The sequence below is a fragment of the Microchirus variegatus genome (genome assembly GCF_963457635.1).
Source record: "Microchirus variegatus genome assembly, chromosome: 19".
Lineage (NCBI taxonomy): Eukaryota > Metazoa > Chordata > Actinopteri > Pleuronectiformes > Soleidae > Microchirus > Microchirus variegatus.
Genome location: NC_139820.1, coordinates 9,805,005 through 9,830,689, shown reverse-complemented (window position 1 = coordinate 9,830,689; position 25,685 = coordinate 9,805,005). Strand labels below are relative to the sequence as shown.

Sequence of the window (25,685 nt, the reverse complement as noted above, 5' to 3'; positions counted from 1 at the left end):
GATACCAAGATAATCCAGGGATGAAGTGGTTAAGGCATTTTGACCAAAGCATGTCACAGACATGTTCATTAGGACGCCAGGGAACTAGGTTAGCTCGGAGAAATAAATAAATAAACGAATAAAGGAATAACCACCACACTGACTGAAAAGGAGCCAGTGGATGCAGTCGTACTGTCAAGAAACAAAATCACAATGCTGAGGAAGCCAGGTTTGTGTGCAGAGACACACAGAGGGAACAGAGGTGAAGATGGAGACTCAGTGCTAAATGGATGTGACAGTTTTCTCAGCCCCTACTCAGCACTGTGCTGTGGGAACAAATTTTTTTTAACCTCTGTCCTGACTGAGTCTAAGTCTAATTGGATTCTGTACATAAACACCAGTGTGCAACTGTGTGTTCAGTCTACGATCAAAACAGTAGGGGGAATAAAATAATTTCTCACCCTCTGCTTCTCGACAAACTGGACCAATTTACTGTAAGGCAGACCACCTCTATGACCCAAGAAACACTGGGGGAGATTTTGCGGGTAAAGGTCTGTTTACCTTTGGGCCGAAAAAAAAAATCCATACTCTGTGAGGCAAAATAAACTTTTGTGTGTGTTTACGTATCAGAACTGTGCTCTCCAAAAGAGGTTATTGTTCTTAAGATTTCATAAGAAACCCCCGAGAAAGAAAAACAAATACTTGCCGTATCCATGTTTGTAACATTTATAGCAGATGTGTGCATGTGTCTGATTTGTGCGGTTGCATCACAGAAGACTTTAGAAATCAGTGTGCAAGGATTGTGGTCATAAAACATCCCACCCTTTGTAAGCTGAACCATCTGTGAGGATACACTCGTCAATTCCTTTACCTTCAACACAAGTTTTGATTGTAGAGTTTGTAAAAGACCAATCTTGCTCCAACATGATCGCAAAACACAGCAAAATATTGTTTTTTTCCAGCGGTGGACGCCACTAATCATCATTGGGAAATAAACAGATAGGTAAAATAAAAGGAATCTAAAACCAACAAACATCAGCACACCCCACTATAGGTTTACTCCTATTAGCTTACATCTGCAGTGTGTAATCTTTGGTGATCCTTGATGTTGTCGATGTCATTATTCTGAATCCTTGTATGGCTCGTTCTTTGGTTATTCCGCTTCAAAACCAAATCGGAAAAACAAACAAACTGCATCATTTTTCTGTTTTTAAGCTAGAACAGAAAAACAGGAAAACGGCATTTGTTTGTTTTGCTCGTTTGCTCCATGACCGCGGAAATGTAGGGAAGCAGCGAAGAAGAAATGTTGTTTATCAACCAAGAAGAAGACAACAAGAACAACAAGAACAATCCGGTATGGCAGCACTCCAGCCTTATGCTAGTTTAGTCCGCAAATTGTTTGTAAGTGGAAATACACACGCGGATGTTAGCACGCGTTAGCAAATTTTGGTGCTCCGTGGTGCTCCGTTATGACGGTGAGGAGGTTCTGCATGGAGCAGATGCATGGTGTTTTTCTTTACAGTTTCAGTCGTACTCCGACCATTGCGCGGCCATCTTGCTCAACTAGTGCAATGCTGCTGTTGACGTGCGATAAAGCAAATCATTTCCGATGCGCGGCGTGCTAATGTCAAACACTGCTATACTGAGAAACACACATAGAGAGAGGGAGAGCTCATTGTATCAACTTAACTTACTCCCCTGAACTTGACTGATCAGTCAAGATCAGTTTGATGTTTGAGAGAAAGAAGTTTGAGTGTCCACGTCACTCTTTCAGTTTGTGTATAACAAATCCACCTCTTTGCTTTCTTCTCTCTCTCATCGTCACTCGGCACTCAGTTGAAATGGTAGTAATCTGCTCCTTCCTTCAGGTTCAGAGAGTTAAGATTCTCCTCCAGGACACCTCCGGTCATGTCCTACAGATGAAACGACGTGTGAGCGTTAACAAAGACATATTAGACCTTATTTCTCAAAGTTAAGCTAGTTCCCTGGTGTCCTAATGAACATGTCTGTGACATGCTTTGGTCAAAATACCTTAAGGATGAAGCACCACAGCAGTTCAATCACTCTGCCAAAACAGCCCTGTTCAGAACGCTCGCTTTCGAGTGCCTGTCTCTTTAAATGCAAATGAGACACAGGAAACTATGTCAGCGTCACTGAGGCTCCGGCAGCTAACAGCAGTTAGCATTTGGAAAGGCTATCATTTGCCACATTGCCGTCATATATAAAATGTATCCACTGGACACGTAAATCCTCTGAGGCTGGTAGTTTGTGTAGAACTCTGTGCCGCACTGTGCAGCCAAGAATAGAACACTTCACGGACTTCCGCTCTTCCAGATACTATTGCCCTCACCTGCACTCTCGCATTTTTTAGGGACAAAGTGGAGCTCCGCGATAAAGCAATTTCAGGAATGTCTCCAGGAAAAGTACCAAATATAAGTATTAAAATGATTAAAAAGATGATTTAGCATAACATGTTGGCTAAAATCACCTGTGTGCTTTAACTGTGCTGACAGGCGACAAAGGTTATTTCCAGACTTGAGACTGACCAACATTTAACTCGCTCTAACCCCCGGCAAATGAGATACGTTTAATTGTATCTGTGTGTTGATTATAGTTATTTGACATCTGGGTTTAAAACTCGTGTGATTGAATCCAGGTGTTTGTGTGTGTGTGTTTGAGTGTGTTTCATACAGAATGATTGAGTCCAGGTCTCCTTGTCCTCTGATTACATCTCCTAGTTCCCATAATTGAGCAATTAGTAGCCCCCATAGGTGGGGTCAACATAGATTTGATGCCCCAGTCTGACCGGCTGATAAATAGGCAATTACAGATTTGGCTTCATGAACTGTGTGTGTGTGTGTTACTGTATCATAAAGTTTTTTTTTTGGAGTACGGATTTTTAAGACATAGAATAACACAAAAACATGATGTGAGCAAACAGAATAGTGGAAAAAAAACCATCAGATGTTTGTACAAGCATCACGTGTGTGTGTGTTACGTCCTGTGCGAGGCACACGCCCTGGATTATTATGTCATTAACTTAGATTACAGGCCTGAGGGACGTACGGTCAACATACAACACACAAACGTGCTCTCTGCTCACCAGTTTTACACAGATGATGAAGGGAGTCGAGGCATCTTTGAAGTGCACGACCGGGATTTTTGGTTTAGGGATTTCCTGGAAGGACAGCAACAGAACAACAAATACTCACAACAGTGACAACAGTGACAATGAAGGATTAATCGAGTAAATAATCAACAGATTAATCGATCTCCACGGTGGTTGACCTCACCTTGGATTCTTCATATGTATAGAAGCCTTTCCGGATCTTGCACTCATCCACATCGCAGAAAGCTTTGACCTGATGAAGGAATCGGAGACGGCACACGCTCACCACAAAAGATCCAGCAGACCCACGTAAGATGAGGAACGATAAGATCGGTAACATACTTTCTTCTGATGAGCTGGACTCAGGCATCGGTATAGCTTTCGCCCCTGTTTCCCAGCATTCCATATGGTGAAGGTCTCCCAGCGGCTGAGCACCCTCTCCTGCAGGAAGTCCACGCGCAGCTTCCAAATGGTTTCCCTGGAAACAGAGGATGGGAGGATGAAAGGGACAAATCACAACATACATCATCACTGTACATAGACGACATCATGCAGAGCAGAGAAACCCAACAATTCACACAATGAGCAAATGAGCATCAGTGGAGAGAAAACAGAACCAGACTCAAAGATGTGCAGCCATCTGCCTCGACCGGTTGGGGTGAAAGGAGGAGAAAAGAGGGAGATGAGGTAGAGACAGAGGAAAGATAACAGGAGCATAAACATAAGACTAAGAAAATAATAAGTGCTTCTTTCCACTTCTGAACTGCTCCACTGCTCTACTATACTTACCATTATAACATTCAAGAAAGTAGGAAATAAATGAATTTATGCAAACTGGCAACACGCATAAAGTTACATTCGAAATGTGTGCGACACAAAGAGAAAGCAAGAGGATAAAAAAAGAGAAGATGACGGCTTTATTTAACCGTGGAGAGGAAGTTGGTCAGCCGTTGAAAGGAAAGGGTGACGAGAAGCGGAGGAGTCGTCAAGGCGAGAGCTCGAAATAGGTGTCCAAAAATAGAGAGATGATAGACGAAGACAGAGAGGAAGATGAGCGGTCAACACGGGGCAGATATACGAGCAGTGGACAGATGTAGGGGAGGAAGAGAGGAAAGGAAGGAAGGATAACAGGATAGAGGCAATGAAAGAGAGGGAGAAGTGGGGGGACGGCAGGAAAGACCACCTTCTTCGGTGTGTTTTTTGACACACATTCTGAGTCATATGTGGGGCCATGACTCCAAAAAAACATCATCTGAAAAACTCTACGATGAGGAAAACATGCATGTGTGTGTGTGTAGAAGTGAGCAGCTCTGAGTAGGTGGAGGATTATCTACTCCATGAAGTGGACACGGGGGGGTGACGTGAGACTCACTCAGTTACAGAGAGTGTGGCGGCGTTCTCGTGGTAACGGTAGACCAGCAAGCACTGGTTGACCCTGGACAGACCCCCGCCCTGACGAAGACTCTGGTAGAAGAAGAGCAGATCCTCTGGGACTCCCTGGAGAAGAGAGCGTGCAGAGTCAAAGACAAGGCCAAAGATGTCCAGTGTTCAGAAATGGTAGCCGGACTGAATGCAGGTTAAAACAAAGTGAAGTCTGTACCCAAAGCCTGAGTGAAACCCAGTTTTTTTAAGAATGTTAGTCGTCTGATTATCTGTATGTGACGAGCTGTTTTGTGTCTCCAGAGAGAGAAATCTGATATGGAGACATCAGTTGAGCTGAGGACTAAAATACACAGCCGTTCAAAAGTTTGGGGTTACTTAGAAATGTCCTTATTTTTTTAAGGAAAATGAATATCACATTAAATAAATCAGAAATACACTCTATACATTGTTAATGTGGTAAATGACTATTCTAGCTGCAAACGTCTGGTTTTTAATGGAATATGTACACGTGTATAGAGGCCCATTTCCAGCAACCATCTCTCCAGTATTCTAATGGTACATTGTGTTTGCTAATCAAGTTAGAAGGCTATTAGATGATCAGAAACCCCTTGTGCAATGATGTTAGCACAGCTGAAAACAGTTTTGCTGCTTCTTTGAAGGATGGGCAAAATGAATTGATGAATAAAAGTTTGACTTTTAATGGAAAACACAATACAAAAAATTGTATAGATGACCCCAAACTTTTGAATGGTAGTGTATGATATTGACATTTCGGTCCGTCAATATTACAGAATAATTGTGTATATATATATAATTATAGAGTAATTGTTTGTGTATCAGCTTATACCGATTATTTTTGAGAATTTGGTTACCTGACTGGTTGTTTGGGTAAGACGGTGATGAGCCAACTGTCAAACACATCCACCAGTTGCTACAGCACCGATCGATGATGGGACAGATGTTTGCTGATCTGCGGTCTCATCTGGAAAGACTAAAATGAAAACAAACTTGAAACTCTCACCTTGCCTCCCTCATCAAACGGCCCAACCTTCAGGAACCAGCGCCTGGAGCAGAACCACGTCGGCATGACAACAGAGGGGCCATGAGATGTGTACACCTGAAACACCAGCAGTTCAGAAAGATAATCATGTTATCACTTGTCTTATTGTATATTGTTGTATATATGTATATATATGTATATATATATATGCATATATATACATACATATATAAATATATATGTATATATGTACATACATATATAAACATATATATACATATATGTATATATGTACATGCATAATATATATGTATATACAGTATATATACACATATATATGTACATATATAAACACATGAACATATATATGCATAATATGTGTATAATATATATATATATATATATATACATATATACCTACATATACACATATATACATATATACCTACATATACACATATATATGTATACACTATATATATATTATTGTAATAATTCTTGCAACACACACACACACTGATATAGCTCAGAAAACAGCTTCTCGTTTCACTTCTCAAAGTTACAAAACACAGACGAGCCAGGATTTGGCTGAGGGTTCTGGGAAATTTCCTCTTTGGCTAGAAGGAAGAAACTGTCGACTGAAGAATGACTTCTCCTCCTGCAAACAGAGCAGGTTACAGAGTGCAGCCACATGTGCTGCAGCACACAAGGGCAGGCGTCCTTAAGTGTGCAGAGGAAGGAAACACGCGTCCACAATCTCACATACGATCTTTGTTTCCTTGCTTCGCCCTTTTTTTCTCTCTTTTTTTTTTTTATAGACGCAGCCCCCAACCCATTTGTTCCACTGCTGCCCACCTTCCTCTCCTGACCCTCAATCCTTTCTTAACATTTTTGCATTTCAAATCTGAAGGGCCGTTCCACGGTGGAGCCGTTTCTTCACGCCACTACCTCACTGTGGTTCACATGCTGTGTGTGTGTGTGTGTGTGCGTGTAATCAGATTGTGTATGCGACGCTGTTCTTGGCCGATATAGAATACTACCGCATAACTGAGATGCATCACAGATGAAGAAGTTCATGCAAAACATCTGGATTCAAACAGCTGGACAGAATCATGTGTGTGTGTGTGTGTGTGTGTGTGTGTCCACCTACGTGTTTCCCTCTGTTGTAATATTGCAACATTTTGCAGATGTAAGCTTTGGCTCAGAACATGAATGAGAGGAATAAGAATGAGTTCTGGGAAACAATAGAGAGAGAGATGATGGATGTCGTGGCCAGTGGTTTAGAGGAGATTTAAATACACATATTTAAATATCTGATGCAGGTGAACTCTTAGCTCTGGGTCAAGTTAAACCAGCGCCATTCTAAGCAAATCTCTGGTTAAACTACGGTAGAATCATTCAGCTCCTTTGCCTGGGCGTTGAAAGTAGTGAAGCAAGAGAAGGGAAAATGAGAGTGAGCTGCTTTTAAGCCTGCAGAATCAATGCATGATCTCATTCTCAAGCTCCATGAAACTTAATATCATATAAATATCCAGGAATGTCTGCTAAGGAGTTATGCAGACTGTGTGTGTGTGTGTGCAGAGAGAGAGTCCAGGTTGTCTTTTTGTATCCTTGGAGACTGTGTGTTTTGTTCAGGCATTCAATTGTTTCTACATCTCTGACTCTGACTTTTATTATTATTTTTTATATATATACTGTATATGCGGGATTTCAGCAGTATTTCGCTGTTAAAGTTGCTATATCAATGTTGGGAAGGTAACACCTTCCCTGAATTATTCATTTTGACCATTCCTTGGTCTGGACACTAGCAGATGACCAGTCACGGCTTGTATTATAACATTAGAGCTAAATGTTGCGTGACAGGCTGAAATTGGCCAAGGCCCACCTTCTATAATCTGCCCATAAATCTTTCTATTGCGCTAATATCTGCTACTTTGTCACATTTGGTTATTTAAAGTCAACCCTGTGTAAAGTAAATCAACCGAATCTATTTCCTATAAGTGTGTTTGCATTAGGGCTGAATGATTTGGGACATACGTGGTAATTTGATTTAAAACGAAGAGCATTACATCACGTTGATAGCGTCAACATTATGACCTAATCCGGTTTGCTTGACAGGCTTCAAACTTGGCGGGGGCATACAGTGAGTGCGGTGCCAAATTTGGCGGCGTTCGGATAAGAAATGTGAGATATATTGGTAGAAATGCAACAGCCGTGTCGCCTAACAGACCGCTTCCACCCCGTCTCACAATGAACGCTGATTAAAGTCTTTCCCTCTGATAAAAATAAAGTGTTTTTTAGTGGAATAGGGGTGTAATTCTTACACACTGGACGTTAAAAGCTTTAAGCAAGCAGAGTGTATACGCTGCTTCCATCAACCCATGCCATCTGGGATTTGGCTTACCAGACAATCCTCAAAACCATAAGCAGTAAAGATAATGGACAGTTGGATGTAAGATATCGTATGGGGTAACATGTCACCATACAAAAAGCACAAATAGGTTCAAAACAGGGGTGGGGTCTCGTGTCACCTATGAAGTTTCATGCCGATTGGTCAATGTGTGGCAAAGTTATAGCGCACTTCGCATTTCGCCGCGAGCCATCTAAATTCGTCAAAGTTCCAATGGCTGCCATGGCCACGCCCTTTTAAATCTGCAAAAGCTTCCGATAACTTTTGATCTTGGATGGGTCTAGTACAATTTGACATGTTTTTCATCTTCCTAGGATAAACGCCCTAAGACTAGCGAGTTCAGTTACGAAAAAAGTGTGAAACGCCAAGATATACGCCTAATCCAAGATGGCCGACTGTTGAGTTGAGGCCATGGTGTCAAGAGGATTTTTTGTTTGTCTCGGGCCAGACAATGTTCCCACCAAATTTCATGAAATTCCACATTTCGGCCCGCTCTATAGGAGCCTGACCTGTGGGGGCGCTACTGAGCCATTTCGCATTGGTTTTTCGCAAGTCCATTATTTTATAAAAAAAATAATGGACTGCTATTGATGGTATAATTACACCTATGTTTTCCTTCTATGATAAGTCACAGTATCTGCTGTGAAAAAGCACTCAGGCTGAAACGTTGGGTCAAAGTGACCCGTGCTTGTTTCCTCTTGGCTCTTAGCATTATTGCTCCATTGTGTTTGTTTGGAAGTAGGAGGAGAAGGAAAGGTGACAGAAACAGCCAAGAAAAATCGTTTTTTTATTGCATCAAGTGCAATAGACAGAAAATCTAGGTCCAAAAAATTCCACCTACTCTGAAAAGTCATTTTCTGCTCAGTTTCTGTTATTAAAACCAGTCTGATAGTATGCACACTGAGCTGTTCATTTATGGATTATGACTTTCTTTGTTTGGATTAGCTGCACCACGACAAAGACATCTGAATGATGAGGACAGGTGGACTTCAAGGACAAGTGATCGAAAAGGACAGGACAGTGAATGATGAGGACATGTGAATGATGATGACAGGTGAATAACGAGGACAGGTGAATAATGAGGACAAACAGGTGAACGACGAGGACAGGTGAATAATGAGGACAGACAGGTGAACGACAAGGACAGGTGAATAATGAGGACAGGTGAATGACAAGGACAGGTGAATGATGAGAACAGGTGAATGATGAGGGCAGGTGAACTACGAGGACAGGTGAAAGATGAGGACATGTGAATGATGAGGACAGGTGAACGATGGGGACAGGTGAACGACGAGGACAGGTGAACGATGAGGACAGGTGAAGGATGAGGACAGGTGAACGTTGGGGACAGGTGAACGATGAGGACAGGTGAATGATGATTTGTGTCCTTTTTGCACGACACAAGAAAGAAACCCCAGCCTTGTTTGAAAAGTAACTTTTACTCTGAAAGTCTGCAGAGAGGTTACGGCTATGCTAACCATCTGTCTCTCTATTAGCTTCTGATACAAATTCTGTATTTTATTTTGTATTTTATATGTGTCCACTCTTCCTCACTCACTGTCGGGGTATAAGGACAGAGGGTGTCACTTGCTGTACAGACTGTAAAGCCCTTTATCATAAAGGGCTATATAAATAAAATTGACTTGACTCGACACAGAGCTTTTGTGTATGCAAAACTAACTTTTCCACTGCCGACAGTTTCCACTATTGACCACAGTCGGCAAACAGCTGGCAGTGTGTCCTGCTTCCTCTGGTGGGACTGTGAAGGACAGAGAGGTCAGGACTGACACCGCGTTCTCCGTCTCGTCCTCTGTCCCATTTCCATGGAAACTTTGAGCTGGCAGGTATGTATCCTGTTTCTATCGGACCTGGTTACTGCCTGGCACATGACCCCTGACATACACACATTCATACACACCAAAACACACACACATACACACATGCTGCACCCCCAGATGCAAGTGTTTACCTGTGTCATTAACTGATCCTGAGTGATTGTGTTGATCCAGCGAGTGTAACGCTCCGTAGATCCCTCTGGAAGACGCTGGACTCTGCAGCCAATGAGCTATCAGCATGGAAACACAAACACACGCACTCCTTTGTTAGCATAAAAACTGTTTTTCTTGGGAAAACAAATACAAACATCATCAAACAGACTTTATTGTTAAGCTGCAAAGAAAAAGATAAAATGCATATTTTAGACAACACGATATTCTGAAAATAAGGCACCGCACAGGGGACGCACGTGGCTAGCGATGTTGCCTCGCAGCAAGAAGGTTGCTGGTTTGCACCCCGGTGTAAGTTTTCACCAGGTTCTCCGGTTTCCGCCCCACATGTCCAAAAACATGCAGCTGGACACTATAAATTGCTTGTAGGTGTGAGTGTGTGAGAGAATGGTTGTTCATCTGTATTATGTTGACCCTGCGGTGGAACGGTGACCTGTCCGGCGTTTGCCGCGCCTTTCGCCTCACATGTACACTACCATTCAAAAGTTTGGGGTCACTTAGAAATGTCCTTATTTTTGAAGGAAAAGCACTTTTATTCAATGAATATAACATTAAACGAATCAGAAATACATTGAATGTGGTAAACGACTATTCTAGCTGCAAACATTTTGTTTTTAATGGAATGTTAACATAGGTGTATAGACGCCCGTTTCCAGAAACCATCTCTCCAGTGCTGCAGCATCTACACTGCTAAAGATCAATTCATATATTCATAACTAGTTGTTCAAGTTGTATTTTTTTTTAAACCACAACCATAAATATCGCAGCCGTAACAGAGGAGGGCAGGTTGTTTTTGCAGGGCAGCAAGCCGGCTGTCTCCATGCTGTCTCCCTCACTTCCTTCAGACACACGACCTTTAACCTTTGACCTGGCAGGCCTCAGAGAGCGTCAACACCGGATACTCGCGCTGCTCTGCATGCCAACCCCGTGGAAGCACGGGGAGGGGCTTCAGGGAGGGAGGGAGGGATGGGAAAGAGAGAGAGAGGGAGAAGGAAAGAAAGAAAGAAAGAAAGAAAGAGAAAAAGGAAAGAAGGAAAGGAGGGAGGGAAAACGGAGAGTGAAGGAAGCTACTGAGCAAACACTGGAGGGAGAACTCACAGAGAGTGGTTGAAGGAGAGACATCTCATACTGCAGACGCACCCTTCCAGGCAACATGACGTCATCCTGGAAAACAAACAAAAAAAACAGCTTGATTGGAAGTATTTAAACAATGCATAGTGATGTACTTTTTTTTGGTTGATCTAATATTGTTCTCATTTATATTCAATAGAATCTAAATTGCAGTTTTAACAGCTGCTGCGTGACTTAAATCACAAAAAAAGCACATAAGGATGAGCGGAAAAAATGTTTCTTATGAACTGTAGAAACAGACAGCTGTTTTACTCGGACGACTAGGTCTGAAGTTTGTCATGTTGGGATTCCGGTGTTTGGCAGATCACCCACACCCAAAAGCAGTCAGAGCTGCAAATCATGTGAACATATTACGCACACACGCTCGAAACAACACATAGAGTGTATATCAAACACTGTACTGGTGTCATTAATCACGCGTTCTGACAGGCGTGTCAAACAGTCACTGAGCCCCTGAGGTCTCACTGTTTACGTGTACAGCGCATACGTTTGGACAAACCACCCAGATCTAATTCTTTCTGAGTGACTCCTGTATGTGTTATGAAAAAACGTTTGAAGGATGACATAAAACATGCTCTGTTTGACACACACACACACACACAAACATACTTACTGCATCCTGAAAGCACAAGTATTTCCCACCGCTCTGAGATATTGCCTTATTCTTTGCAAATCCCACTGAAAGACAAAGTCACAGGTTTATTTAACTGTTTGGGGATCTCAATCGAAAATACGGTATGATGCTGTCTTCTAATAATAATGATAATAATAATCATTTCCGCCAGGTTATGCACTCAGAGGTGCAATGCTGCCCTCCACAGTTCAAAGTTCTTTATCACAGTTCTTTTCATCCCCTCATTTAATCTGATCTCATCCACCATCACAGCTCTAATTTAAATTTCATTTGACTTTTAATGTGATGAATTAAGTAGCATACTAGCCCTTTAAGCATGTATTAACACCTTATTCTACATAACCTTATTCTACCTCTATTACGACATGATTTAAGATTGTTCCTACATAAGGTGTTAATAGGGCTAGTATGCGATTTATAAGCACCCAGTTAATGGTGGATGTGTTCCCTAATGTGTTGAGGAAGTACACTGATGGTCTGACCTATGACCTTCTGATTCGATGTTGTCATTATGTCAAAATAAGCACATATATATTATTTTGTTTGGTTTGAGCTTAGCGCTACACTTTCATTCTGTGACTCTGGGTTTACACACAGGTCCACTGACCTCCTCTTGGCTGGGCAGAGTTGTGATGAGACATCAACAGGGAGACGCCCCTCGCCTCCAACTTCCCCCTCCAACCCTCCACCACTTTCCTGGAGTCATCCTGAGAGACAATCACAGGAGAAATACACACAATGAGTCTGACACTCGTAGATATTTATATTTGTGAAACTACGTAAAACACACACGCACGTACGGTGCTTGCATCATCGAAGACAGACAGCTCCATGGATCCAGTGAAGTCTTGCTCTAATATGGCCTGCAGACATTCATCCAGCCAGCAGGAGGCATTGTACACCGGCATGATGATACTCTGATGATGGAAACAGATGTGGAAAGTCATGATCAACATCAGGAATCTCTGTAGACCTTCGCATATTCATTGATATGATTTGGCTGTTTATCTGGGTGCATTTCATCCTCTGTATAGCTGCAATGTACGTCCTTTTATTTCTACACTTTCTTGTAAAATGTTAAATTTTATTCTAATATTTTTAAGTGGAAAAAAAACTAAATTTTCCTAGTCATAACCCCTTGTATTGATGTTGATTCACTGTCAGCCATGCAGCAATATGGGCCCCATAAAGGTTATATTCCAGGTGACAATATGGGTTCCAAGTGGGTTATTTTCCATGGGGGCTCCACCTGTGTTTGCCCACTTAAATCTCTTTTAAGCCTACTTAGGTATTAAGTGGGCATAAGCTAAAGTGGACAAAATATGCAGGTACAATATGGTTTCAGTAACATTGACCCCATGCAGATGGGAAGCCCCAGGAGGGAGAGAAACGCACCCTTAATATAACCCTAACATTGAGATGCTGGCTGGGCTATGGTGTTAAATATCACATTTCCTTATCACACGGAAGATGTACAGTGAGAGGCAGTTCTCTGTGTGTGATAATGCCTTTGTGTCAGTGTCGTCCATCACCCACCACGTCCACTGCTGCTGCCTCCTCCTCCTCCCGTTGCTGCTGCTCTCCTGTCGGTGTCACTGCTTCACCACCCGAGATGACGCGGAGCCTCTTCGGTGGATTCATGTCCCGCAGTCGCTGCTCTCTCACACACACACACACACACACACACACACACACACACACACACACACACACACACACACACACACACACACACACACACATACACACACACAGGTTAAGTTACAATTTGGGACACTAAACAATAATATAATAAACGGAAGTGCGTGGACGTAAATAATTTAAGGGGGAAATAATCACTTTATGTAAAAGCGTGTCACACGGACGTGCAGGAGACTGCGGCTTCACCACTTCCGCAAATAACGGATCTCACGCGCTGTTTGGCTCTTGCAAAAAAACGCAGATTCTCCTCCTCTTCTTCTTCAGTGGAGTTTTTATTATTTATTTCTAACAGTTCGTTGTCTCCTGACTCTACCAACTGACGGACGAGCATTACCCTTGCTCAATGGGTCTTTATTCAACAGTATGAACGGACGAGAAAGTCTGAATCTGCGACTTTCACTTCCAGTCCGTCACTTAAGACGTCCGTGCACAACAAGAACATTGACAAACAATTCCCAATGACAACATTTGCATTTCCCCTCATAATTATAACGTTGTATCGGATAATTTCGACTATATATCTCATAATTTCGACTTTGTATCTCATGATTATGACTTTTAATCTCATCTTTTAGACTTTTTATCTCTTTTAGCTCATTACCTCTTTTTTTCTGGTGGAAATGGGCTTCCATAAAGATGGGTACAGTACAGGGAGAGCAGGACAGGGTCCACTTTGATATGAAATGTCACTTTATACAGAAAATAAAAATATAGTAGTAGTAGTCTATTTCAAACATGCAAATTACACAATATAAATGAAATAAGCAACAAAAAAGAACAATACAAAAGTGGATAAACAAAGACAATCTGAGAAAAGAAAACAACAAAATGTTTTCATTCGCATACATCTGCACATTATAGCATATAATAATTGTTTTGTTCATCAGGGTGCAATAACCAGAGATCCCTCTATAAAATATACAAACTATTAAGTGAAATGCCATTCTAAAGATAAAGAGATGTTTGTTTGTTTTTTCATCATCTCTGCTTTATTCTTACCTTCAGGTCCTCTTTGTTCTGCCTGCTCATGTATCTATGAGTTTTGTAATGAGGTTGTGATCCTGTTTGTTGATGATAACCTTGGGTTGAAGTCCTTTTGATGAGGGTCTTGGTCTCAAGCTCCCCCTTCAGGACACACAGAAGGAAGAGAGACAACAATCGGTCAAGCCTGCACATGATAAAAAGTTATGGTCACTTACCTGTAACAATGTTGAGAGAAATTACTGGGACTCCATAAGGAGTTTAAGAGCTGTGGGAATCAATATTCCTTTAGCTGTACAAAAAGTTTGTGCAATCAAATTTCCCCGTCTATAACACATCTGCATATAAGTGCACCACCCACACAGAAATACACTAGAATGACATGTACATCCCATGGGCACTAGAAATATGAATGCAAACACAGTTCATTTATTGTTATATTTCATAAGACTTTATATCATTCTTTTAAATACATATGTACTGAGCCCGTGTGTTATAGAAACAGGCATTTCACATTCAAGTCCAGGTTCAGTGCGGGGTGGCGAAACATCTCGTCTCTTCGCAGATTCTCTTGCTCCTAAAACAGAGGTGAACGAGGAGCAGGAGAGAGGAGACGCTTCAATGCATCTGTTTTTTATCATTTGTATTTGTCTTCATATCATTTACCCCCCCCCCCCCCCATCTGTTCATCTTATGTCGCATTCCTATGCCCCACATCTTAAATAGTCAATCCCTGTCATTGTTTTCTCCGTAAATAAATGCCTTTCGCTTCATTAAGGATTAATGGGGGAAGGACAGAGCAGTCTCCCTGAGATCCTCCTCAATGGTGCCTATATGAACCAGCTGGGAATGCATTGTGGATCAGCTGTAGAAACAGGCACATGGGTATTAGTGATCAGTTAAGGTCCAGATTGGGATGATAGGGTGTCGTTTAGGCTGGTTTTGTCTTTTGTTGAAGCCTCTGGCCTTTAAAAGGACCAATGACCAAAGGATCAGATGCTAATGAGCTTGCAAGGTCACAAGGCAACACAGAGAGGATTACCTGAGTCAATTAGTTCTTGAACAGTGTTGTGTGTTTTCATGAATCATACCTATAACACTATTTTAGGGTTATCTCCATTGATTCAATTGTGCCAAAACAAATCTCAAGATACTATTTGACTCATCATCATCATCATCAGAAGAAGAAGAAGAAGAGGATTTATTCGCAGATCTCGTCTCAGGCGCTCAGCAGAATAGAATAGTCTGAAAAAAGTCTCTAAGGTTGGGATGCATTCATGCTTTTGTCGGTGAAGCAGCAGCGGTGAGGATCCTGGTGAAACTCGGTGGACAATCGGTGTGAAGCTTCCTCCCTTTCAGGTTGTAACACAATAGGTGTGCGTCTGTGGTGAGAAGGTGAGCGGTATTGTCACTGTTAAAGCTCCCATAGTTCAGATTAACGTTGTTTTTTTTTTTGGTATGTATCTGCGCCATTACCTCGTTTATGAAGCGTCTCGAAACAAAGAGTTCAGCCGCTGCTGCTGAGAACGCTGGGTTTTATTGTATTCTCGGGCTCTGCAAGAGGTCTGAAAAAGCCTGGAATCATGACGTAAGGATCCCGTCTCCTGAACAGCAGATCCTCTTGCTCCGGGCACTAGTCCGGGCACATCCGGTTGCGTAGATTGAACCGCAGGAGAAGAAGAACGTCCGTTGTGGAGGTGTTTTATTTGCGACAGTGTCTTCTGACTCTGGGTCCGATGAAGCCATTTTTAAACATTGTTAAAACAATGTTTTGATAATGAGTAGCAGTGCATCCACCGTTCCAGAGGGGGGAGCTGCGCTTCTGAGAGCTGACGTTGCTAATTACATCACTTCCAGGTACCTGGCCAATCACAAGACAGTTGGGAAAGCTCTCGTTGGCTGGCCAATCACAACACAGTTCTGTCTTCTGGGGGTGAGATTTCAGTCTGAAACAGCGCGGCTGACGAGAGCTTCAGTGAGGAGAGATTTCTATCGGCTCGTTTGCAGCAACTAGGAGGTTTTTGACCATAAAAACAAGTTAATGTATGTAAGTAGACCTCCATATAGGACCGCTCTATGGGAGCTTTAAAACCAGGAGTGGGGGGGGGGCATTGAAGGGACTGTAGAGATGCACCCTGTTTGTATCTGTGCATAACGTGTGTGTCTGTGCACCCTGAAGTACGCCTGAGTGTGTGACTGTGTGTGTGCGCGAGTCTAAGCTTTTCTTCATGAGTTATCAAGAGTAATATAGCAGCTGACACGGATACGTCCAATCCGAGTTTATATCTGCTTCGCGTGTGCATAATGGCATCATACTCGAAACTAGTCTCACTGTCGTCGGCACAAACCGACCCGAAATGAGTCCACGCCGTTTGTCCTAACCTCTGCGGACCAGAGGCTGAAGGGTGCAGATGGAGCCTCAGAGGAAGGGGTTGTGGCTGTGAGTCTGTGTCTGTGATTGAGTGCGCGCTGCCGGTCGCGGAGACAGAGGAAGCAGTGGTTGGGGGAGGTTAGAGGGGAGGTCCAGGAGTCCTGCAGGAGGCTGTGTGAGAGACGAGGGGATGATGGGGGGCTGGTGGTGAAGAGGCAGAGGCAGGGACGGGCTGTAGGAAAGCATGTGAGGGGGCAGTGGGGAGGTGGAGCACGGTCGCATTTGATTAAGGGTGAGGCGAGGCTGGTCGCAGAGGAAGGGGTTAGTGGGAGACGGGGCACTCAGACCTGGAAAACAAAACAAATTGGAGGATTTGTGAGGTGGACAAATTTAGTATTAGAGCATATTTCTGTAATTAGTACATTATTACCTGAGAGGAAGGGATTATTGTGCATTTTGCCTGGAGGGTTGGAGGTTATCAGAGCGTCTAAGTTGACCAGCGAGGCCCCTGTAGGTCCCAGAAAGGTCTCTGGGGTCCGACACACGCGCGTCGGTGGTGCACTGAGCGGAGGGGCGAGCCGGGACAGGTCAAACATCTCTGGGCTGGCAGACTCCCGTCCATTTACCTGCGGTTTCCCAGGAGGCTCGGCCGCAAACACATCGGGGTTAGAATCTGCTCCAGAAAACGGAACCGAGTCTGGTTTCATTCCAAACACTTCAGCATCTGCATCAGGAAGAGAAACATGAAAATGCAGACGTTTGCAGCTAGAATAGTCGTTTACCACATGAGCAATGTATAGAGTGTATTTCTGATTCATTTAATGTTCATTGAAAAAAAATGTGTTTCCTTCAAAAACAAGGGCATTTCTCAGTGACCTTAAACTTTTGAATGGGAGTCTATATTGTTTATTTCTAGAAATGATGATGATAATGAATAATAATGTCAACTCTTCATCTCCAAAATAAGTTGGGCATCTCCATGGGTGCTTTTTATTAGATCAGTCACAAATATCCTGTTAAAGATCCCCGTTAACAGGTTCTCTGCTGTCTGGCAGAAAAATACCTGTGGGACTTGCAGGTTGCGGAGAGGGCACTTCCTGTTTAGGTTTTTCCTCCGCATGTGCAAACGGATCAGTCCCATCAACACCTGCACAGAACAACAACAACAAAAAAACAAATAATCCAGACAAACAAATAATCATAGACATCAGAGATCAGTGCTTGCATGAAGTGGGTCAGTGTAAAATACCGTCTTCTGCTGGAGTGTCGCTTGCATGATTTACAGGACTGGAGGAGATCGGTGCTCCTTCCCAGGGGTCTGTGTGTGAGTTGGCACATGGGGCCCAGGGATTGGACGCACTAGAGGAAGAGGGAGGAAGAGCAGTCCACGGGCTACCAACTACAGGAGTGCTGGAGTGAACTGCTGCGAAGATGCAGACAATGAAGTGTGATACATTAAAACACAAGGCATCTAAAAGTGGCCTGAAGACTGAGTGAACATGTTAGTGAGTCTGCGATGACCAACACACCTACAGAGTCCCAGGGGTCAGAGGTGATGTCACAGGTGGGTTGAGCGGAGTTCCAAGGGTCACCGGGAGGAGGCGGGGGCTCAGATGACAGGCCAAATATGTCCACGAGGTCCAACATGGCTGACTACAGAAGGAGGAAAAACGTCTTAGAATCTGACATTCTCCAAGTAATGGGACTTTTATTAAGAGCCACAGAAAAATACAGCTTCATCAATTGAATGTGAGCGTGTGAATTTAAAGTAGACATATTATACCCTATTTCTCCAAGTTAACCTAGTTCCCTGGTGTCCTAATGAACATGTCTGTGACATGCTTTGGTCAAAATACCTTAAGGATGAAGCACCACAGCAGTTCAATCACTCTGCCAAAACAGCCCTGTTCAGAACGCTCTGTTTCGGGTGCCTGTCTCTTTAAATGCAAATGAGACACAGGAAACTACGTCACTGAGGCTCCGGCAGCTAACAGCAGTTAGCATCTGGAAAAGCCACCCCAGCCGGCACATTGCCGTCATATATAAAATGTATCCACTGGACACGTAAATCCTCTGAGACTGAAAGTTTGTGTAGAACTCTGTGCTGCACTGTGCAGCCAAGAATAGAACACTTCACAGACTTCCCCTCTTCCAGATACTATTGCCCTCGCCTGCAATCTCGCGTTTTTTTAGGGACAAAGCGGAGCTCCACGAGACAACAATTCCAGGAATGTCTCATTGTGACGTAGCAATGAGTGCGGAAGTCAACATTGTGTGTTTTATCTCCTGTACTTAGACTGAGGCGGACAACACTTTGCCTACTCATAGGGCCTTCAGAGTCTCAAATATAAGTATTAAAATGATTTAAAAAGTTGATTTTGCATAATATGTCTCCTTTAAACATATTGTAGGAAGTTTTGTCCATGATTTTCTGGGATAAGGAATCGTGATAAAGTAGGGAACACATGATCTTTTGAAGATGCGTAGCTTCCATTGATGCCAATGGCATCTTTATTTGTTGACCAAGAAACAATGAGCTCACTGAGTTGATATATATAAAGCAGTGAAAAGGTGCCTGAGGTAAGTCAGCAAACACTGGCCGTTGTTTCATAAATCTGTCGGGCAGCATCTGGATTCTAGGGTCTACAGACGATTACTCAGCAGGGCCTGAGATCGCAGAGCAGCACCTCACTGCAGTGCAGTCTGTGATGAGCTTCTTCTTTTTCTCCTTCCTTTTTTTTATACCGTTTGAACTAAAATAACCTGCACACATGGTGCAAGAGCAACAGCCGATTCTAACTTTTCAACGGTCACGTAAGAAGTGAGAATTTCATCCTGGAGTGTCTAATTCATGTCATGTATGATATTAATCAGGTATTTAGGAGCTTAATGACACTGATACAGACTACAGTATTACTTCTAATCTATGCAACACCTGGAAGCACCAGATAATAAGGATAACAACATAAAATCACCAGTTGTAAGCAGATGTGGACTTTTACATAAGATACGAGGGAGCTTGTGCGCTACAAGATAAGGAGTGTGCTTTGAGAGAAATGTCAAGGTGAGCTCAAGGTTAGACGAGACAAACTCATTATCATTCAGCACCTTTCGCCTCCCTTCGCTCTCTCTCCTGCTTCCCTTTCAGTCCCTGCCTCATTATGCTGATCGATGTTTTTATTCCCTCCCTAACACAGAGGTCCTCACCGTAAACTCCACTTCATTCTGTGAACGCCTGCCAACAGCCGCCTACAAATGCGTCCAACCCAAATACACACACGGCTCTCACAGCACATGCTCACCTCATGCGTCTCCGACTGGCTCTCTCTCCGGCTCTCATCCAGGGCCTTCTGTAACTGAGACTCGTCTCCTTGGCGACAGCGCTGTTCCTGCAGGGGGCGGCACCAACATTAACGCAATGGCAATAAGCACAAGCACACACACACACATTGCTGTTTCGTTAATAAAAAAACAATCAAGCAAATTAAAATTAGTAAGGTCGATTCAAAACGAACGCAGACAGAAAGTGCAGCACACACCTGTAGTGGTCCAGGAAAGGAGAGGAAAAACAGTAAAGCTACATGATATGTTTAAAAAAATGAATAAATGTTGTGATTGCTTCATAATTACATTAGATTATATTTATGAGATTAAAAGTAGCAAATCTACGAGAAAAAAGTCGCCGATTAATGAGATTAAAAGTAGCAAATCTACGAGAAAGAAGTCGCAGATTTATGAGATTAAAAGTAGCAAATCTACGACAAATTAAAGTTGCAGATTTATGAGATTAAAGGTAGCAAATCTACGACAAAATATAGTTGAAGATTTATAAGATTAAAAGTAGCAAATCTACGAGAAGAAAGTCTCAGATTTCTGAGATTAAAAATACCAAATCTACAAGAAAAAAGTCCCAGATTTATGACGCTCTCATCCAGAGCCTGTAACAGAGCCTCATCTTGCGATATGTGTAAAAAATAAAAATAAAAATAAATAAACGTTGTGATTATAATTAGTATGACTGAGCATTTTTGCGTATCTCAATCACAGACAAAATATATTCAAATCATCATGATTTGACAATTTTTGTGCACACATTTTTATCTCAATCAAATAATTGCAGTGTATTTTGCTCAGGTACTGCACGTGTTTATAAGCTTCATCACATACACAGAAAGACGCCAAATTGAAAAGATGAAAATGTTGTCAGAGAGCTGGAAGGAGTAGCTGCTCATGCTCCTTTTGGCTCAGGCTCAAAGTAATCTGTAGCTGTGTGTCTTCATCTATCTCTATGGTAACAGGAGAAGGAAGGGCTAGCTCAGAAGGTGGGCGACTCGTCACAATGTTTGGCACAAACTTTTGATTATTGGAATCGTCATGGGGCCTTGAGACACGTGCAGCTCATAAAATGAGACGAAGTGTGTGTGTGTGTGTGGGTATATTTGTGTGGAACAGATTACAATGTGTGTGTGCGGTTGTACCTTCTGACTCTCCTCCCTGCTCATGGCTAAGGCCAACTGGAGCTGCAGCTCCTCCTCGCCGCTTGTCTGAGGTCGAGCCTGCTCCAGGTCTGAGGCGGCGCGGGGAGACGACGACGAGGCTGCAGAGGGGGCGGCAAGTGAAGGAGTTTGAATTTGGACAGAGTGTGTGTGTGTGTGTGTGTGTGTGTGTGTGTGTGTGTGTTGAGAAATAGTCAGATTGATGTGGAACACATTGTGAACATTTTATTGACAATCCATCCATGCTGGGCTTCAGCACAAATCACATTTCACCAAAGATGTGATGATTAGCCTTAATCATTGGTTCTCAAGTTGCGGCCCGGGGGCCAATGGCGGCCCGCAGAAACATTTCTGGCGGCCCGCAATGAATTACAGTTGATAGTTTTAATCCAGGAGCTACTAAGATTGTTAAATGTTTATTGGACATTACTGGATACAGAGTGTAAACAAAAATACTGGGTATTTACCTGGTTTCTATATGGTGAATTTTAGTGTATTATTGGGTAATAAGCAGGTAGCTACAGCCCCCAATTACTAGCTTTTTACCCAGTAAATATATGGTAACAGAAATGTGTTACGTGGTATTAACCTGTAATTAGAAAGTAGGAACAATGGCCAAAATACTGGGTAATTACCCAGTAAATTATAAAGCGTTATTATATTAACGCTTAAATTACATCAATGCTTATATTAAAAACGCTTAACTGTAGAACTGCAATCTGGTCATTAAAAAGTTTACAAATGGGATTTCTTTCTGTTTTTTTTCTGTTTTTTTTTCCTTTGGTGGCCCTCAGTCAAATATTGGGTTCCTAAATTGGCCCTCAGGTATCAAACCTTTGAGAACCCCTGGCCTAAATAAAAGTGTGTATTTGTCTATTCTATTATAAATTGAGCTGTCCAAAATTAGTTCCACCTTTAAAAGCCAAGGGCCCAATCTGGAAGCTTCTAATCTGGGGTGAACAGAGAAATCCTCCATTTGTTACAATCTACAGTCTCAACATTAGATGTCACTTTTATACACTCACAGTTAAAGGAGGAGGGGGAGCCTCTGGAGCGGCTCAGCTCCTCTCCGTACAGCACAGCCATGCTGGGCTGGCTCGTCCGCCTGCCCGGGTGGTAAGACGGAGGTATGCCTCCGTACACGCCTCCGCTTCCTCCACCGCTGCCTCCTCCGGCCATTCGCTCCTTGGTCTTCAGGGCTTGACTCCTCTCCTGGCGGAGCCGCTCCTCGTCCCGCAGGAGACACACGAGCTGGCGGGCTTTTTCCCTCACGTTGGCCCCCTGGTCCCTGCCATCACGGTCCATGTACTGGAAGTCACGCAGCGTCTGAGATGAATGACATAGACAAACTTTAATTTCATCTCCATAAATGTTAACGATGTTCACTGTTGTTTAGAAGTTCATAGGGCAAATCTTTTTTTTTTCCTCTATGCAAGATTTACTGTATTTACGACGCCGTATAAGGGTCAAGTAAAAAAAATTCAATTCTGGATCCGGGGTGGGGGGTAATATTTTTTTTAAAAAGTCTCAGATTTATGAGGTTAAAAGTAGCAAATCTATGATAAAATAAAGTTGCTGATTTATGAGAATAAAAATAGCAAATATACGAGAAAAAAGTTGCAGATTTATGAGATTCAAAGTAGCAAATCTTCGATAAAATAAAGTCGCAGATTTGTGAGATTAAAAGTAGCAAATCTACGAGAAAAAGTCGCAGATTTATGAGATTAAAAGTAGCAAATCTACGAGAAAAAATTGCAGATTTGATTTATGGGATTAAAAATAACAAATCTACGACAAAATAGTCACAGATTTATGAGATAAAAAGTAGCAAATCTACAAGAATAAATCTATGAGAAAAAAGTCGCAAATCTACAAGAATAATGTCGCAGATTTATGAGATAGGTGAACATCCCCAGATCTCAAACAATATGAAACACAAAGGTGAAACACTGAGATGGAGAGCTTGCGTAGCACAGTTTGAGAACCATGGATGAAAAATAAACCGTAACCAGCTCCATACCTGAAGAGCCACCACTGCTAATGCTCCCCTGAGTAGTTAGAGTCCAGTACCTGAATAGTGAATGCGTTCTCACGGCACTGCTGGGCCACTCTCTCTGATCCCGTCTTCAACAGGTAATCCAACAGAGTCAGGGCCTGGAGGAAAATACTGGTTAAACTCAACACTACACAACTGCAACTGACTCCACCAAGCAGTGCTTTTGTAATGAACAATATTATAAAAAAAAGTTCTAAGTCACCTTGTAAACGTGTCTCCAGTTCTTGCCGCTGTCGTTGAGACGTTTCCAGACCATGCCCATGACCTCGGCAAACGCCACCACGTTGAAAGTCAGGTCTGCAATCTCGGACATGAGAGATGACGACGGGCCCCATGGGTCGTTGGAGGTGGCCTCACGAACCTGCACATGCGCACGGAAATCACAGCGTCTATTATGCTCTCACATCTATACTACCGTTCAAAAGGTTTGGGGTCACTCAGAAATGGGGAAAAAGGAAAAAATTGGTTCATGAGAAGCACGGACACATCGGTGTACTCCGCTAAAACACATTCTGTGCTTGCGAAAAGGCAGAAATCCACATGTGAACATTCATGCTATCCATATCTGAGAGGTCTGAAAGGGGCCATTTGTGTAACTGTGTGTTATGACACCTTTTGTAATACCTTTATCTCCGCTTCGGAGTAGTTGTGCACAATATTCTTCACCTGCCGGCGCAGGGCTGAGGTTGTCATGGTGATCGATGATGGAGGATACGGAGAGATCGAGAGTGATATGTAAAACAGGTGGTGGCGGGAGGGACGTGGACGTTTGCTATGGCAAAGACGACTCCTCTTCTCTGTCAGGACTTACAGGATGCCCCTGTACAAAAGAGATGAAGGCAGACAGTGAGTTTGAATTAACTCTAATGTAAATGTTTCACACCATAGGCTCCTCCTCTTGCTGCTCCTCAGACGAAAATTGCTATTCATTCAGTAATACTATAGGGCTCAAATAAATGTTATGGTTGTCTCTGTCTCCTGCTTTGACAGATGGAGGATTATATACGTGCAGCGCAGGTCAAACTGTGACTGAAAGGACTAACAGCTCATGCTTTGAATGGGAAAAATGGGACTTTGGCCTCGGGAACCTGAACCGAACCACATTTCAAACGAGAGCTGAAAGAATTACTCGATTATTAATCGATTACTAAATGAATCGTCAACTGTTTTGATCATCGATTCATCGGTTTGAAGCTTTTTTTTTAATGATTAAAACAACATTTCTGATTGTTTCAGCTTCTTAAATGTGAATATTTTCTTTGTTTCTTTGTTCCACTAGGAGAGAAAGTCGCAGATTTATGAGATTAAAAGCAGCGAATTTATGACAAAATAAAGTCACAGATTTATGAGATTAAAAGTAGCAAATCTATGAGAAAAAAGTTGCAGATTTATGAGATTAAAAGTCGCGAATCTACAAGAATAAAGTCGCAGATTTATGAGATTAAAAGTTGCAAATCTACGAGAAAAAAGTTGCAGATTTATGAGATTAAAAGTAGCAAATTTACGAAAAAATTAAATCACAGATTCATGAGATTAAAAGTCGCAAATCTACGACAAAATAAAGTCACAAATCTACAAGAATAAAGTCACAGATTTATGAGATTAAAAGTCACAAATCTACAAGAATAAAGTTGCAGATTTATTGAGATTGAAAGCAGCAAATCTACGAGATAAAAGACCCAGATGTATGAGATTAAAAGTAGCAAATCTACGAGAAGAAAGTTTTGCTTTTAACGTTTTCTAACATTTTATGGACCGAACGATTACTCGATTTAACGTGAAAATAATCTACAGATGAATCTGATTATGAAAACAGACGTGAGTTGCAGCTCTAATTCAAACCTTTAATCCCTTTTAACTTAACCATTTCTGCCGCATGTTTTCATCGTCTTGAGAACTACACTGGTCCTGACAATAGTGCTACAAACACACAAACACTGCTTTCCATGACCTCAGAGGACATTGCATTGATTTTCATTCATTTCCTGGAGACCAACTTAAACTTTAACCATAATTACTCTCGGCCTAATCCGAACCCTAACCTCATCCTATCTTTAAAACACGTCACCTCGCTTCACAATGTGGTCATTTACGCTCTGGGGACTTGATTTTTGTCTCCATAATGTGACTGTGTGAATGGATTAAGGGTCCCCACAACATAAGGAACGCCAGGTACACACACAGGTGATATGACTCATGTAATAGACAGCACCTGGCTTAAGTAACCTGTGTGTGTGCATGTGTGTGTGTGTGTGTGCGCGTGCCTTTGTCTAAGCTGCCGATGATTGAGCAGAAAGGTGATATTGGTTCAAGCTGCTGAGCTTCACTTTCTTCTTCATGCCCTTCATTATCATCCTCTCTCTCTCTCTCTCTCTCTGTGTGTCTGACTCACACACACACACACACACACACACACACACACACACAC

The 25,685-nt window shown here is 42.5% G+C and overlaps 3 protein-coding genes across 3 annotated transcripts in view; all 3 read right to left on the bottom strand.

The window, feature by feature from the left end:
* Positions 1–1,811: 1,811 nt before the first annotated feature.
* Positions 1,812–13,254, bottom strand: b3gntl1 (UDP-GlcNAc:betaGal beta-1,3-N-acetylglucosaminyltransferase-like 1; the record flags this gene model as incomplete). Its single annotated transcript, XM_083906322.1, has 12 exons — positions 13,189–13,254; positions 12,453–12,569; positions 12,260–12,359; positions 11,632–11,696; positions 10,986–11,051; positions 9,851–9,946; positions 5,493–5,588; positions 4,461–4,585; positions 3,431–3,566; positions 3,273–3,341; positions 3,083–3,157; positions 1,812–1,892 (listed from the first exon to the last, which is right to left on the bottom strand). Exons 2-12 carry the CDS (start codon positions 12,558–12,560, stop codon positions 1,812–1,814), a joined length of 1,017 nt encoding a protein of 338 aa, XP_083762448.1. The 5' UTR covers positions 12,561–12,569; positions 13,189–13,254.
* A 3,499-nt stretch (positions 13,255–16,753) lies between these two features.
* On the bottom strand, positions 16,754–23,996 carry epn3b (epsin 3b; the record flags this gene model as incomplete). The annotated part of the gene is made up of 11 exons (XM_083906348.1): positions 23,882–23,996; positions 23,460–23,618; positions 23,272–23,355; positions 22,227–22,527; positions 21,184–21,302; positions 20,008–20,094; positions 18,235–18,358; positions 17,955–18,128; positions 17,769–17,852; positions 17,136–17,429; positions 16,754–17,052 (listed from the first exon to the last, which is right to left on the bottom strand). Exons 1-11 carry the CDS (start codon positions 23,948–23,950, stop codon positions 16,754–16,756), a joined length of 1,794 nt encoding a protein of 597 aa, XP_083762474.1. The 5' UTR covers positions 23,951–23,996.
* Positions 23,911–25,685, bottom strand: part of LOC310941217 (MYCBP-associated protein-like) — a 34,442-nt gene continuing 32,667 nt past the window's right edge. The window contains exon 18 of the mRNA XM_083906347.1: positions 23,911–24,077. Coding sequence (XP_083762473.1) covers positions 24,030–24,077 — 48 coding nt within the window. The 3' untranslated portion in view covers positions 23,911–24,029. The remainder of the gene's footprint in view (positions 24,078–25,685) is intronic.